Source organism: Chiloscyllium plagiosum, unplaced genomic scaffold, assembly GCF_037043375.1.
Source record: "Chiloscyllium plagiosum isolate Xiang-an unplaced genomic scaffold, Cpla_swu_hap1 HiC_scaffold_47, whole genome shotgun sequence".
Taxonomy (NCBI): Eukaryota; Metazoa; Chordata; class Chondrichthyes; order Orectolobiformes; family Hemiscylliidae; genus Chiloscyllium; species Chiloscyllium plagiosum.
The window spans coordinates 23,490,697-23,505,715 of NW_028270185.1; the positions used below are offsets into that span (position 1 = coordinate 23,490,697).

Sequence of the window (15,019 nt, forward strand, 5' to 3'; positions counted from 1 at the left end):
TGATGAAAGCATGTTGACTTTGCCCTATTTTACCATACACTTCCAAGTAGTCAGAAATCTCATCCTTCACAATGGATTCCAAGTTCTTACCACAATCGAGGTTAGGTTAATCTGTCTGTAATTTCCCATCTTATGCTTTAGTCCCTTTTTAAACAGGGGTATCATGATTTTCCAGTCCTCTGGAACCCTTCCTGATCTTCGTGATTCCTGAAAGACCACCACTAACACCTCCACTATCTCTGCAGCTACCTCCCATATTTTTAACCATATCTCTGTTATGATTATCATATCCTACCCATTTATATCAGCTTGTGCTCTTGATTTATCTGTCTTGCTCTTGATTCATTCAGCTAAAGAACTTTTAGTTTTGCATTTTTTACTATTCTCTTTTCTCTGAACTTACTTAGAGTAATAGAATCATAGAGATGTACAGCACGGAAACAGGCCCTTCAGTCCAACTCGTCCATGCCAACCAGATATCCTTAGTTAATCTAATCCCATTTGCCAGCACTTGGTCCATATCCGTCTAAACCCCTCATAATCATATACCTATCCAGATGCCTTTTAAATGTTGTCAATTGTATCAGCCTCCAACATTTCCTCTGGCAACTCATTCCATACACGCTCCCCTCTCTGCAAGAAGGCGTTGCCCTTTAGGTTCCTTTTAAATCTTTCCCCTCTCACCCTAAATCTCTGCCCTCAGTTCTGGACTCCCCCACCCCAGGGAAATAACCTTGTCTGTTTATCCTCACCATGTCCCTTATGATTATGTCGTATGCTCTGTCCCTTCCTATCAGACTCTGGTTTCCATATTATTACTCTGCATTCCTGAATTGTCATTTCTCTCACATCTCCCGTCACATGAACCATTTCAGCATTCAGTTTAAATCTCTTGTTTTATGACATGTCAGGATACAGGCCTGAAGCACCTCATGAAGGAGGGCATGCTATAGCAGATGACATAAGGCAGGGGAATGAATCTGTTCTCCTGGGACCCTTCCGGCTGTGTACAGTGTTTGGGAAGCAGAGGGTCAGAGCCAGGTCCCATGAGACATTGGACACAAGGAGCAAAGTCTCTGTTGGTGATGAGAGATCCAGGAAGGGGCATTGGAATACTTGTCCCAGCACTGGGCACACAGTGGTTCAGTGGTTAGCACTGCTGCCTCAGGGACTAGGATTCGACTCTTGCATCAAGCGATTATTCATGTGGAAATAGCATGCTCTCCCCATGTCTGTGTGGTACTCTTCCTCCTACAGTCCAAAGATATGCAGGCTGGATAGATTAGCCATGGGAAGTGCAGGGTTACAGGGGTAGGGAAGGGGGCGTGGGTCTGGATGGGATATTCTTCAGAGGGTCCATATGGACTTGATGGAACCAAATGGCCTACTTTCACACTGTCGGGATTCTATGGATAGGCGTGCAGCTGCTGCGTACCTAGGGAGATTGACTGTCAGCACCTTTGAGCCAGAGAAACCTCATGGAGATAAAAGGAGAAGAGAGCTGTAGCCAGGAGCTGGAGTAGGGTTCCAGATCAGCCAAGAGCTGGAGTAATGTTCCAGAGTAGCCAGGAGCTGGAATAGTGCAGAGCAAAGCCATAGAGAGTGACTGGGAGTTGGAAAGTGATTGTGGAGTGAATGAACTGCTGCAGGAAACCTAGATGGCCCACCAACTCCTGAGCTCAAGAGAAGGTACATCACTTTTGTGTCTGGAAAATAAGTAATCAGTGTCACATGATCAGAGAAAGTTTGCAGTTGGAATTCCACCGACGGAACTCTGCTGTATAAAGCTCAGGTATAAAGCTCTGCAGAAATATTCTGGAATATCAGGTGACCATCCAGCGTATATAGATCATTCCTCTGAATTATATGCTTCTAGTAGCATCTATATAGTTTTGTAGCCAGTGGAATAAAGTTCTGCAAACGAGTCACACAAGACTCAAAATATTAATTCTGTTTCTCTCGCCACAGATGCTGTCAGACCTGCTCAGTTTCTCAAGCATTCTCTGTGCTCATTTCAGATTTTTATCATCCACAGTAGTCTGCCTTTAATCTAGGAATGAATAGTGCTCCTGTTCCATAGAGTTTCAAGCCCAGCCTTGCTGCTGTGCATCAGTGAGAGGGAAACAATAGTTGTTTGCTGACATTATCCTAAAGGCTATCATTATTAACGCTGAGCTACCATCCACAACCTATCATGATTCCAGCAGTTGAATCTAAGTTCACTGTTTGATTGATGGTGCAGAGTTTACTGAAGGATCACTTGTCTCTGATGCAGTAGTATGAATACAAGTCTTTTGCTCAATAAAGAATTCAGTACTAAATGAGAGTAAAAATTTCAAACGGGCTTTCATAGGAATACTTTTATAACATAATAAATCCTGAGGTCTACCTTTGGAGCATGCTGGGTGAGTTGGTATGGAGGACGTAAGGGAAAAGATTGATGGATGGATCAGCAGGAGTTATCATAAGTTGGCATTAAATTGCCATTGGGACGATAAGAGTCAATGAGAGACGTGGGGTATGGGAGTTACTAGGCTTGGATAAAGACATGTATTGACAAGAGTTGACCTGAATAGGGCATGGAGTGTGTGTGTGAGATTTACATATCTTACCACAGCACCTGGTAGCCTCTGAGGCCACATTCAATTTTCATTCATAAACATCCTCTGATGTCCTTGCACTCCCAGACACACCTAACCCACACCACCAGCCCCCACCCCACTCCGCACCACCAAATTAAAATCCTGTTTTTTGATGTAGGTTTCTCCTAATGTGTACATAGTAACCCTTGTGTCTTGATAGAACATAGAACATAGAAGAATACAGCGCAGTACAGGCCCTTTGGCCCTCGATGTTGCGCCGATCCAAGCCCACCTAACCTATACTAACCCACTATCCTCCATATACCTATCCAATGCCCGCTTAAATGCCCATAAAGAGGGAGAGCCCACCACTGCTACTGGCAGGGCATTCCATGAACTTACGACTCGCTGAGTGAAGAACCTACCCCTAACTTCAGTCCTATATCTACCCCCCCTTAATTTAAAGCTATGCCCCCTTGTAATACCCGACTCCATACGCGGGAAAAGGTTCACACTGTCAACCCTATCTAACCCCCTAATCATCTTGTACACCTCAATCAAGTCACCCCTAAACCTTCTTTTCTCTAATGAAAACAGCCCCAAGTGTCTCAATCTTTCCTCATACGATCTTCCTTCCATACCAGGCAACATCCTGGTAAACCTCCTCTGCACCCGTTCCAGTGCCTCCACATCCTTCCTATAGTATGGCGACCAAAACTGCACACAATATTCCAGATGCGGCCGCACCAGAGTCTTATACAACTGCATCATGACCTCAGGACTCCGGAACTCAATTCCTCTACCAATAAAAGCCAGTAGGCCATATACCTTCCTCACTGCACTATTTACCTGGGTGGCAACTTTCAGAGATGGAATGATCTATTGACAGAGTGGAGCAGTAATCCTCCCAGCCACTGCTGAATTAGAAAGATGGTGAGATTGGAGTGGGTGCGCGTGATAAGTGAGTGAAGCTATGTTAAACATTTTGTGGATGCCTCTGTCCACAGTCAGGAGCATTGTGCAGGTAGGTCTGACTTAAATCTGAATTCCTCTGATTACTCCCAAAAAGAACCTCCCTGAATTTAAGCCACTCCCATAGAGGAGACAAAGGCCACCACATTATTCACCACGATTCGCAAGGAGCAATTTTAATAGTGACAGAAAGAAACTTCTAGAAACAAGAAAAAAAGGCATGATTTACATACAAATAAAGATACAATCTCTTCGAACAATCTCTGATCCCAGCTGGTAATTGATAGTGACACAATCTGGCTCGCTCAGTCTGGCTGCTTTCACACGGAAAATATAACAAAGCAATGTAGGCCAGAATTATATAAATAGTCAATTATCAACTCTTTTTCCAAAAAAATTAACCTTCTGGTGTGCTACTGACAAGGCCAGCATTTGTTCGCTTATTTATTTATGTTTGATTCACTCATGGGATGTGGGTGTCACTAACTGGACCAGCATTTGTTGCCCTTGGTTAGTTGCCCTTGAGAAGGTGGGAGTGAGCTGCAGTCCATGTGCTGTGGGAGACCCATAATGCTGTTAGGGAGAGGAGTTCCAGGATTTTGACTCAACAACACTGATGGAATGGTGGCATATTTCCAAGCCAGGGTCGTAAGTGGCTTGGAAGGGACCTTGCAACTGTATTACCCATCCCTAATTGCCCTTGAGAAGATTTGGTGATACAGTCCAACTGGCAAGTTCCTTATAATGCTATTAGAAAGAAGGCTTTTTATTTTGTAGTCACGATTGGGCTGGGGAACTTGCAGCTGGTGGCATTCCATGTATGTGTTCCTCTTGTCCTTCTCGATGATTGAGGTTGAAGGTTTGGATGGTACTGTTGAAGAAGCCTTGGTGAGATCTGAACCAGCCATTTAAATAATATGGTGGAACAGCAGGTCAGAACCCAAGAATCCTCCAACAAATAACTCACCTCTTTACTCCCCAAAGCCTGTCCAAACCTTCAAGGTACAAGTCTGGAATGTGAATAATACTCCCTTTGTACCTGGAGAGTGGAGCTCTAATAATAACCAAGAAGTTTGTCATTAGCCAGGACAAGGAAGCTCACTTTGTTGGTACCACATCCACAAATACACACTCCCTCCATTATCTGTACTTAGTGGTAGCAGTCTGTAACATCTACAAGACGCAATGCAGAAATCCACTAAGGCTTCTTCAACAGCACATTCTAAATTCATGATCACTACTGCCCAGTAGGTCAAGGGTAGCATTAATACGTGAATATGACTGTCTGCAAGTTCTCTTCCAAGCTACTCACCATTCTGATTCGGAAAAACATCAACATTCCTTCAGTATTGCTTGGTTAATATCCTGGAACACCATCGCTAACAGCATTGTGGATCTACTTACACCAAATTGACTGCAGCATTTCAAGTATGCTGCTCACCACCACCTTCTCTAGGACAACTCAGATGGGCAATAAATTAAGGCCCAAGCAGCAATGCCCACATCGCATGAATCAATTTTTTAAAAAGCTATGCACTGCAGTATTCCCATCCTCTGACCTGCTGTTGTAGCCACAGTATTTATAAGGCTGGTCCAGATCAGCTTCTGGTCAATGGTAACCAGGTGATATTGATAGTGGGGCAATTCAATGAAGACAATGCTATTGAGAGTCAAGGGGAATTTTCCAGATCCACAAGTGGTCATGTATAACGCAAGAGCTATTTGTGATTTATTAGATCAAGCTGGGATATTGTCCTGGTCTTGCTGTATGTGAACATGAATCTGTCCACTATCTGAGGAGATGTGAATGCTATTAAATATCGTGCACCCACGAGAACGTCCCTACTTCTGACCTTTTAATGGAGGGAAGGTTATTGAGGAGGCAGCTAAACATTATGTCCTGAGGATTTCCTGCAGGGATGGCCCGTCACTGAGATGATTGATTGCCAACAACCACAACCTCTTTCTTTATGCTAGGTAAGACACTAAACAGTTTTCCCCTGACTCCCAAGCAGTTTAGTTTTTCTTGGGATCCTTGATGCTCACTTGGTCAAATGCTGCCATATCAAGAGCAGTTATTTTCTCTTCACCTCTAGAATACAGTCTGTGTTTGGACCAAGGCTGTACTAGAGTCTGAAAATGAGTGGCACTGATGTAAGCTAAATTTACATCAACAGGTTTGTGCATGCTGGCCCACAACATTGTCCCATCATTTCCCAATTCCTTCAGATCAGTATCGAAAGTTAGGCCTTTTCCACGGCTAGGTCTTAAGTGCTGACTTCCCTGTCCCAAACCTCTCTGCTTCTCAACCTCTCTCTCTTCCTTTACATTGCTGCTTAAAACTTGGAATTCTTCTTTAAAACGCTTCAGCAATAGGGGTGGCATGGTGGCTCAGTGGTTAGCACTGCTGCCTCACCGCACCAGGGTCCCAGGTTCGATTCCAGCCTCGGGTGACTGTCTGTGTTGAGTTTGCACATTCTCCCCATGTCTGTGTGGGTTTCCTCCAGGTGATCCGGTTTCCTCCCACAGTCCAAAGATGTGCAGGTCAGGTGAATTAGACATGCTAAATTGCCCATAGTTTTAGGTGCATTAGTCAGAGGGAAATAGAACTGGGTGGGTTACTCTTCGGAGGGTCGGTGTGGACTTGTTGGGCTGAAGGGCCTGTTTCCACACTGTAAGTAATCTAATCTAATCTAAAAACCTACTGTAGTGATTATAATGACGTCAGACAGTTGGACCTCATAGAATATGAGTTCCCTGATTGGGGCTGTTAACCTGGTCCAATCAGGGAGCCCTGGCTCGACTCTGGAAGCTGATTCTGAGGAAGACGGATCAGTGTCAAGTACTATGCACATATAAATAGAGGATGACTGAATGACGGGATACCAGCCTCTTTGAGTTAATTTACCTAACTCCTTGTTCAAATGTTTCTTCCCCTATTCTATGATCACCTTCTTTGGTCTGTTGTTCAATTACGCTCATGCAAAGCAGCTTGAGAAAGTTCATCAAATTAAAGAAGCATCAAATATTTATTCTTATTGATATATAAGGGGAACAATATTCTATTCAATTTCAAAATACTCTCCCTAATTGTGCAGTTCCAAACGACATGCTTGCATTTATATTGCAGTTTAAGCAGCTTATCAACCATCGGAATTCCCTACATGTGGTTAAGGAAGGATTAATTTGAAATACTGCAACGGTTGTTCTGTAGGTTAGTGCATCAATTATTTTGTACACATGGCAAAGTGAGAAACAGCACTGGCCCCTTTGTTCGCTTCTACATTATGTTTGTTGTGTTGTTGAGGAAGCTTCCAATTAGTTTCTCTGTCTTAATGCTGCAGTCCCTCACTGGCCTTGTTTGTATGATATTGTCCAAAAGATGTGTGGGTAGAATGACCAACAGAATGGAATAATAGACACTGCTGCGAGAGGGATGCCAACTCCAATGGAACATTTTCCTGGAGCTTTGATCGCATGATCAAAACAAACAATCCTTAATCCCCAATCTCCAAGGTTGCTAAACCAATGAATAAAAACATTGAAAGGAAAAAAATGAAAACTATTTTGTTGATGCTGACTCTTTTTGATATCTCCCCCCCCACTCCCCCAACCAGGGTTGCTGCAGGTTTGTATTTAATGTCTGGAGGCTTTGAGGCAATCTTTGAGGGTTGCCAATATTATCCAGTTGCAGGCCTGGATAGCTATTGCTTTTCCCAACTGGAGCTCAGGTAGGAGGACAGAATAGGGTTGAAATAGCTTGTAACCATCTAGAAAGCAAACCCACCAAAGTCAAACGTGTCAAAGTCCTGATCCATGGTTTCGCATTCAAAAGAGTTATAGCCCGAACCTGGCTCAGTATCCTGGCAGGAGTCAGATGAGTGAATGCCAAGTTCCTTGAAATCCAGGGGAACTCTTTCAGAGGCTGGTGCAGAGGAGGAGGTCATCATGTAACCAAGGCTGGGGCCTGTGGCTGCGCCACCCACTAACAGGCAGGCAGCTCGGACAAGCTTTCTGGACTGGCAACCGTGTCGCAGGCATCCTCTCGGCTGCCGTCCTTTAATCCTGTTTGGTGTAGCTGTGGAGTAAAATGCAACAGAGCCTCAGAAGAAGAAATTAGACCCTTATCAAGTTGCCCTGAATATCAAAGTGACAATAGGCAGCATGCCCAGGACAACATAAAAGCCTCTTGTGCCTCAGGAAAGGAAGACTTGCATTTGGATTGAACAGGCCGATCACTCTACAGCCAATGAATTATTGTGATGTTGTAGGAAATGGGAACCAATTTGCACAATCCTACGCAGAGCAGATTAATTTCATGTTGATAAGGGCATGAAAAGTATGCAGGATCTTGCCTCTCCATCTCTTTCCTGAGTAGTACATTGGGATCTGCCTTAGAGGATATAGAAGGAGAGTCATATCAAACTCGAAATGTTCACTTTTTTTTTGTCTTTCTGCAGGTGCTGCCAAGTCACAGAGTCATAGCGATGTACAGCATGGAAACAGATCCTTTGGTCCAACCCATCCATGCCGACCAGATATCCCAACCCGATCTAGTCTCACCTGCAGCACCCGGCCCATATCCCTCCAAACACTGCCTATTCATATACCCATCCAAATGCCTTTTAAATGGTACAATTGTACCAACCTCCACCACTTCCTCCAGCAGCTCATTCCATACACATACCACCCTCTGTGAAAAAGTTGCCCCTTAGATCCCTTTTATATATTTCCCCTCTCAAACTATGCCCTCGAGTTCTGGACTCCCCCAAAGTCCTACTGAGATTCAACAATACTTTCAGTATTTAAATTTAGGACAAACATGGGCTTTTAGGTTCATGAAAGGCAGTAAAAAGTTGCCTCAGAGCAACATTGAGGTTTTGTTTAGACTTTATATTTAAATGTTTGCTTTGATTTGACCAGATTATTTCCCAATTCAGAAGCTGAGGCACAGCAACTGCTGTTGGAAACCATTCAAGGTTGGGGCAAGCACCCAGAAATATTATTTTTTCATCATGGGAAAACTAAGAAGACAAAATCAGTTAAAAGATAAATTCATTGTGAGGAAACCTGGCAGCCAATTTGTGCACTACAAAATCCGACATGCAGGACTTGGAGATGCCGGTGTTGGACTGGGGTGTTGGATTGGGGTGGACAAAGTTACAAATCACACAACACCAGATTATAGTCCAACGGGTTTATTTGGAAGTACTAGCTTTTGGAGTGCCGTTCCTTTACACAACCACCTGATGAAGGAGCAGTGCTTTGAAAGCTAGAGCTTCCAGATAAAATTGTTGGACTATAACCTGATGTTGTGTGATTTTCAACCACATGCAGGAGGCTGATAGAAACTGAACAATCTGTTTTATTAATATTGCTTAAGCAGAAAAATTGTCCAGGACACTATGGAGAACCCCCCTGTTCTTTGCTAAAATAAAACCATGAGAGCTGTTATATAACATTGGTTAGTACCGCAGGTGAAAGACACAGTCCTGACTTGGTGGCATTCCCTCAGTTCTGCACTGCAATGGTTATATGCTGTTGTGCGTGTACCTTGCCTTTAAGAGAGTTCACTTTTCAGGACTCCGTGTGCTCTGCCTATATAGTCATACAATTCACGACTGTCAGTTAGTCTGCTGCACTTATATAAACTACATAAACAGGAATCAGTTAGGTTTGCTGTGAGGTCTCCTTCATAACTTGCAATGAGTTTTACTGTTTTAAATAAAGTAACCCATGGAGTTAATTACTCATTAGGAGCTGATTGATCATTAGAATATTTTTATTGAAGTGACAGATCCCACAACTCAGGCTAACTGCTATGGAATTACAGAGTTTAACCAGGATAAGTATGAGGTGATGAACTTGGGTAGGTAAAACAAAGCAAAGGAAGAAATGATGAGCAGATGGAGCTCAGAAAGCACCGACGATTACAGGGGCATTGGAGTACATATATACCAGTCCCTTAATGTATCAGGACAGGTGGATAAGGTGGTTAGGAAGGCAACTAGCATACTTGCCATTATTACCTGAGGTATAGAGTTTAAGAGCAGAGAAGTCATACTGGAACTGTATGAAATCAACTAGCTTCCTCGGCTGAGGAGCTTTAGTTATGAAGAGAGATCGGACATATTGGGGTTGTTTTCCTTGGAATAGAATTAGAATAGTTAGGTGGTTGTTTTTGATGGAGGCATGTTTGATGCATGGAGGGGCCTTTCTTTCTTGCTTCAGGCTGTGATGATTCAGCGACTCGGTTGAGTCATAGCTGATGGCCCAATGCTTTGGTGGCATCCTCCTGCTTGAAGTTACGCATAAGAATAATCATCTAGGTCAAGACAGCAAAGGAGAGGGTGTGCAACTGAAAGAAATTTCACGGAGAAGCAGCAAAGTTCCTACCTTCCCGACAATGACATGCCATCTCCATTGCAACATGTTCTTTCTCTCGGTCAGATATGCTGAGCCTTTTATCAAAGTGGATCCTGCACAAGGACACATTGGGGGAAAAGGACTTTGAACAAAAAGAGAGACAAAATAAATCAATGCTCAGTTTAAATACGTCAGAGAAATAACACAAGGAAAGGCATAGTGAAGAGATGAAAATGGATGAAGAGGGTATTCCAGCAAGATTGATGAGTCATCTGGTCGGGATGGTCAGTTAGGTTACTGAAGGAAATAGTGTGGAAATCATTGAGACTTTGACCAGTCTCCCAGTCCTCGTCAGGTATGGGTCAGATGACTAGAGGACTACAAGTACTACTAAAAATGGAAAGAGGAAGAGGCCTATATTACAGGTCAGTCATCTTATTGTCAAAGGTGAGGAATCTCTTGAAAACAATAAATTAGTATAAAATTAATTGATGCATGAAAAAATATGAGCTAATAAATAAATGACCAACTTGAAGGAGTTCTTTGATGAAGTGAAGGAGAGATTTGATGAGGACAGCATTTCTGAAGTTCGGTAAATGGACCAGGCATTTGGTAAAGTAGCATATCATAATGCATAAACAAAATTAAAAACCATTAAATTAAATTTAAAAGGAGCATCAACAGATTGGATACAAACTTTCCAAAGGAATTAAAAATGTTAAAGAGAGGTGACCAGTTGTTTTTCAGATTGGAGGGAGACGTCTATCTTTTTGATATATTGTAATGACCTGGACTTAAATATCCACAGGACATCATTGTTTGTGGATGATATAAAATTTGAAAGTGCAGTGTACAATGAAGATAATTTACAGTTTACAGGAGGATATGGACAGGCAGATCAAAGGAAAACACAAGTCTCTATTAAACCATTTTTGCAAACAATGAGGAATGACAATGTGAACTGCATCCATGCTCTGATATTTGAAAAAGACAGAATGAGTTGCAAAGTTTCTTAAAACAAAACATTAGACCTTTGACTTTTTTGAGTTCCCTTTTTCCCTTTCAGTCCTGATACACAGCTATTTCTGGCATGTCTCGAGAACACTGTACAAATTGTTCAATCCAGCTGGCATCTCTTTATTCTTCATGATTCATTTTATAAAGGGCACCACTTACTTTGTTAACTTTTATCTATTTTTAAACATTTGAAGAAACCTACCTATCTGTTTTTACATTTTTGGCTGACTTTCTCTCATATTCTATTTTTTCCCACCTTGTTAATCTTTTAATAATAACTTGCTTTTTTTTAAATATTCTGTCCAAATCTTCTTACTTGCAACTTAGCTCTGGACAATTATATGTTTCTTCTTTGAGTTGGTGGCTATCATTGACTCTTTTAGTTAACCATGGCTGGCAGTCAGTCCTTTAGAATCTTCCTTATTTATTTGAATGTTTTCTATTTTATGATTTCTGGAATATCCCCTTAAAAACTTGTCATTGCATCTCTGTTGACCTATCCCCCAAACTAAATTGCTAGTTCACTTTTACAAGTTTTGCTTTCATCCCCTCATTGTTGCTCCAGGGTAGGTGATGGCCTAGTGGTATTATCGTTCAATTATTAATCCAGAATAGTATTCTAGAGACTTGGGTTTGAATCCTGCTACAACAGATGGTGGAATTTGAATTCAATAAACAATGTCATAGTTGACTGATGACTATGAAACCATTGCTGGAAAAATCCATCTAGTTCACTAATTTCTTTTGGGAAGAAAATCTGCTATCCTTACCTGGTCTGGCCTAAATGTGACTCCAGAGCCACAGCAATGTGGTTGACTCTCAACTGCTCTCTGAAATGGTCTAGCAAGCCACTCAGTTCACCATCACCTTCTCAAGGGCAAACAGGGATGGGCTATCAATACTAGCCAGTCAGTGACACCCAAGTCCCACAAATGAATTTTAAAAAGATTCAAAATAATAGTCATGGTCCCACACTTCTCTCCCTTCAACTGTAGGTACATTTAAATACAATATGGTTGCTGCTATCCAGGTATTCTTTCTTGTTGGTCAAAACCAGGTCTAGTGTAGCCTGCTCTTTGGTTGGAGCCATTGCATCTAGGTCTAAGATATTGGCCAAAATATTTTTCATCTGGATTACTTTTTCCCCATCTGATTGTCCAATCTATATGTACACTAAACTATGCCAAGATAATAGCTTTTTAAAAGCTCCCATTATTTCTTCCTTGATACCCTGTCCTATCATACAGCTTCCTTTAGAGCACCAGTACACAACTCCCAAAACTGACCTCTTAGCTTAATCGTTTCCACCTCGACTGGGACTGCTTCTATACCCTGTTTCCTGAATTTAGGATACTCCTCTTTTTTGTGCTCAAACAATCTATAATTGATAGAGACCCTCCTCCATTTTTTCCTAGCTTTCTGTCTGTCTTCGTCACAGTCTTCAATACTTAGGTCCCAATTGAGAGCATCCTGCAGCCATGTCTCAGTTAAGGCCCCAAGATCATACATAGTTATCTGAATTTGTACTACCAGTTCATCTGTGCCTTAGGATTTGTCCCTGTATTATTTTTGCAACCTCTAGTCTTATCTGCTGATTTGCATTCTCTAATTCTTCTTGTCATTATGTGGTTTATCTATTGTCACAAAGCTAGTCCCTTTTTTTCTAAAAGCTGTTCCTTGGCTCAAGGAGACTCTGTCCTTGATTGTTTTCAGAGTGGTAATAAACTGGGCTGGGCACCGATCAGTCTGGTTTGGTACAGAGATGAAAAGGATTTTGAGAGCCTTTTGTTTATATGTAAACAGATGAGACTTCAGGCCAAAGTGGTCATGCTTGAGAGTTGCCCTGTATAAAGAGAGGGGAGCGGTCAGCTCTCTAACTAGTTGAGCTGAGCAGTTTTAGTTCAGTCTTGAACTGGGAAATTTAACAGGGAGCTATGTGGAAACTCCCTTTTTTTTCTGTCCTTCAACTTCAACCTGTTCCATTTATACTGGTTTCTAAAAGGAGGTTGCTTATTGGGACTGTTGTGTGTATTCGGAACAGCAAAACTATTTATAGCTGGATAAGTTGAGTTTATTCTGTTCTTTGTTTTCATTGTGTAATTTTGTGAATAGATCTTTTGTCTGTTTTAAAAACTAGTAGTCAACCTAGCTATCTTACTCCAGGTAATTTTCACTTACTGAAACAAATTGCAAAGTTAGGTTTAGGGCTGCCTGCTTAAGAATGTTTTGAGTGGTCTGGCCTAGTCCATAACACTATTCATAGAACATAGAACAGCACAGCACAGGAACAGGCCCTTAGGTCCAAAATGCTGTTCTGAACATAACGCCAAATGAAACTATTCCCTTCTGCCTGCCGTTGATCCATATTCCTCCATTCCTTGCATTTTCATGTGCTCATCTAAAAAGTCCCTGAAATGTCCTTATCGTATTTGCTCCACAAGCACCCTGGCAGTGCGTTCCAGGCTCCTACCACTCTCTGTGTAAAAGACCTGCCTCTCACATCTTCTTTGAAATTTCCCCCTCTCACCTTAAATGCATGCTCCTAGTTTTAGACATGATTTGGAGATGCTGGTGTTGGACTGGAGTGTGCAAAGTTCAAAATCACACAACACCAGGTTATAGTCCAACAGGTTTAATGAAGGAGTGCTGCTCCAAAAGCTAGTGCTTCCAATTAAACCTGTTGGACTATAACCTGGTGTTGTGTGATTTTTAGTTTTAGACATTTCAACTCTGGGAAAAAGATTCTGATCATCAGCCCTATCTTTGCGTCGCTTAATTTTATAAACTTCTATCAAGTCTTCCCTCAGCCTCCACTACCCTAGAGAAAACAATCCTAGTTTTTCTAGCTTCTTCTTATAGCTCATACCTTCTAATCCAGGCAGACTAGGCAATAGATGAATGACAAGTCTTACCTCTTTCATCTTCCTTAGTACCTTCAACCAATGGCTGCATCAGGAGAACAAATACAAGTGTTATTATTTAATGCCTAAGCATGAGGGGGTTTGTGAATTCCAAGATGACATGAAAATTAAAATTTCTGTGATAAGGCATTTATTTACAAAGATGCTCCACCAGTCAGGATTAATATTTATTAAGCGGATGCTCTGTCCACACATTTTGATAACTTTGTGAAATACCTGTCAGAGTTCAGGTAATGTCTAGCATATTGAGAATCAAAGGTCTAATGCCTAAAATGTCAACTCTCCTGCTGCTCAGATGCTGCCTGATCTGTTGTGCTTTTCTGGTGTCACGGGTTTTGACTGTTTATCATTGCTGTCAAGATTAGAGTGGTGCTGGAAAAGCACAGCAGGTCAGGCAGCATCTGAGCAGCAGGAAAATCAATGTTTCGGGCAAAAGCCCTTCATCAGGAATGTTAATTCTTGCTGCCTAGCAGTTCCTCCCAGTTCTTTGATTTGCTGGGAAGATGAGCAAGGAAGCAGGATTTGAAAAGGGACTATCATCTGATAAGGAGTCAATCACTAAAACGTCCTTCGAGAAGATGATCTTGAAAATTACAGCCTCACATCCAGCCAATGTTTTGGTTATTAGAATGCTTCACGGCTTGTCCAGACCAGGGAACTCAGCAGCCAGGTAATCTTCTATTGATTGTTGCACCAACCTGGCGATTAATGCTTTATTCAGTAAGGCTGAACGTTTCATCTCTTCATCAGTTGTGGTGCAACTGATTCCCAAATTTCACTGGAGCTCCTGGATTCCTGCAGCAGCGTAATCATTAGGACCCATGGGACCTGGACCCTCAGCACAGTGGATTGATTTACATGATCAACACGTGATTTGACCTTGACAATTTGCCGCAACAGTTCCATTTGACGTTGCTATCTGGCCTGGACTAATTTTCGATGAGGTCAAGGAAGATAGGTCAAACTTGTAATCATGTAAATCCTTCTGCAACATCACAGGGAGCTTCACAAGCAAAGAATTACTTTGGAATAATAAGGGCAGAAGTCACATGACACCTGACAAAGGAGCAGCGCTCTGAAAGGTCATGATTTCAAATAAACCTGTTGGACTATAATCTAGTATCATGTGACTTCTGACTTCGTCCCCCCCAATCTAACACC

At 42.0% G+C, this 15,019-nt stretch overlaps 1 protein-coding gene across 1 annotated transcript in view; it reads right to left on the reverse strand.

Annotated features, from left to right (window-relative positions):
* Positions 1 to 3,707: 3,707 nt before the first annotated feature.
* The window catches only part of LOC122542921 (uncharacterized), a 36,673-nt gene continuing 25,361 nt past the window's right edge, over positions 3,708 to 15,019 (reverse strand). Inside the window, exons 3-5 of the mRNA XM_043681065.2 lie at positions 13,850 to 13,883; positions 9,951 to 10,062; positions 3,708 to 7,632 (exon numbers count right to left, since the gene is read on the reverse strand). Coding sequence (XP_043537000.2) covers positions 7,325 to 7,632; positions 9,951 to 10,062; positions 13,850 to 13,883 — 454 coding nt within the window. The 3' untranslated portion in view covers positions 3,708 to 7,324. The remainder of the gene's footprint in view (positions 7,633 to 9,950; positions 10,063 to 13,849; positions 13,884 to 15,019) is intronic.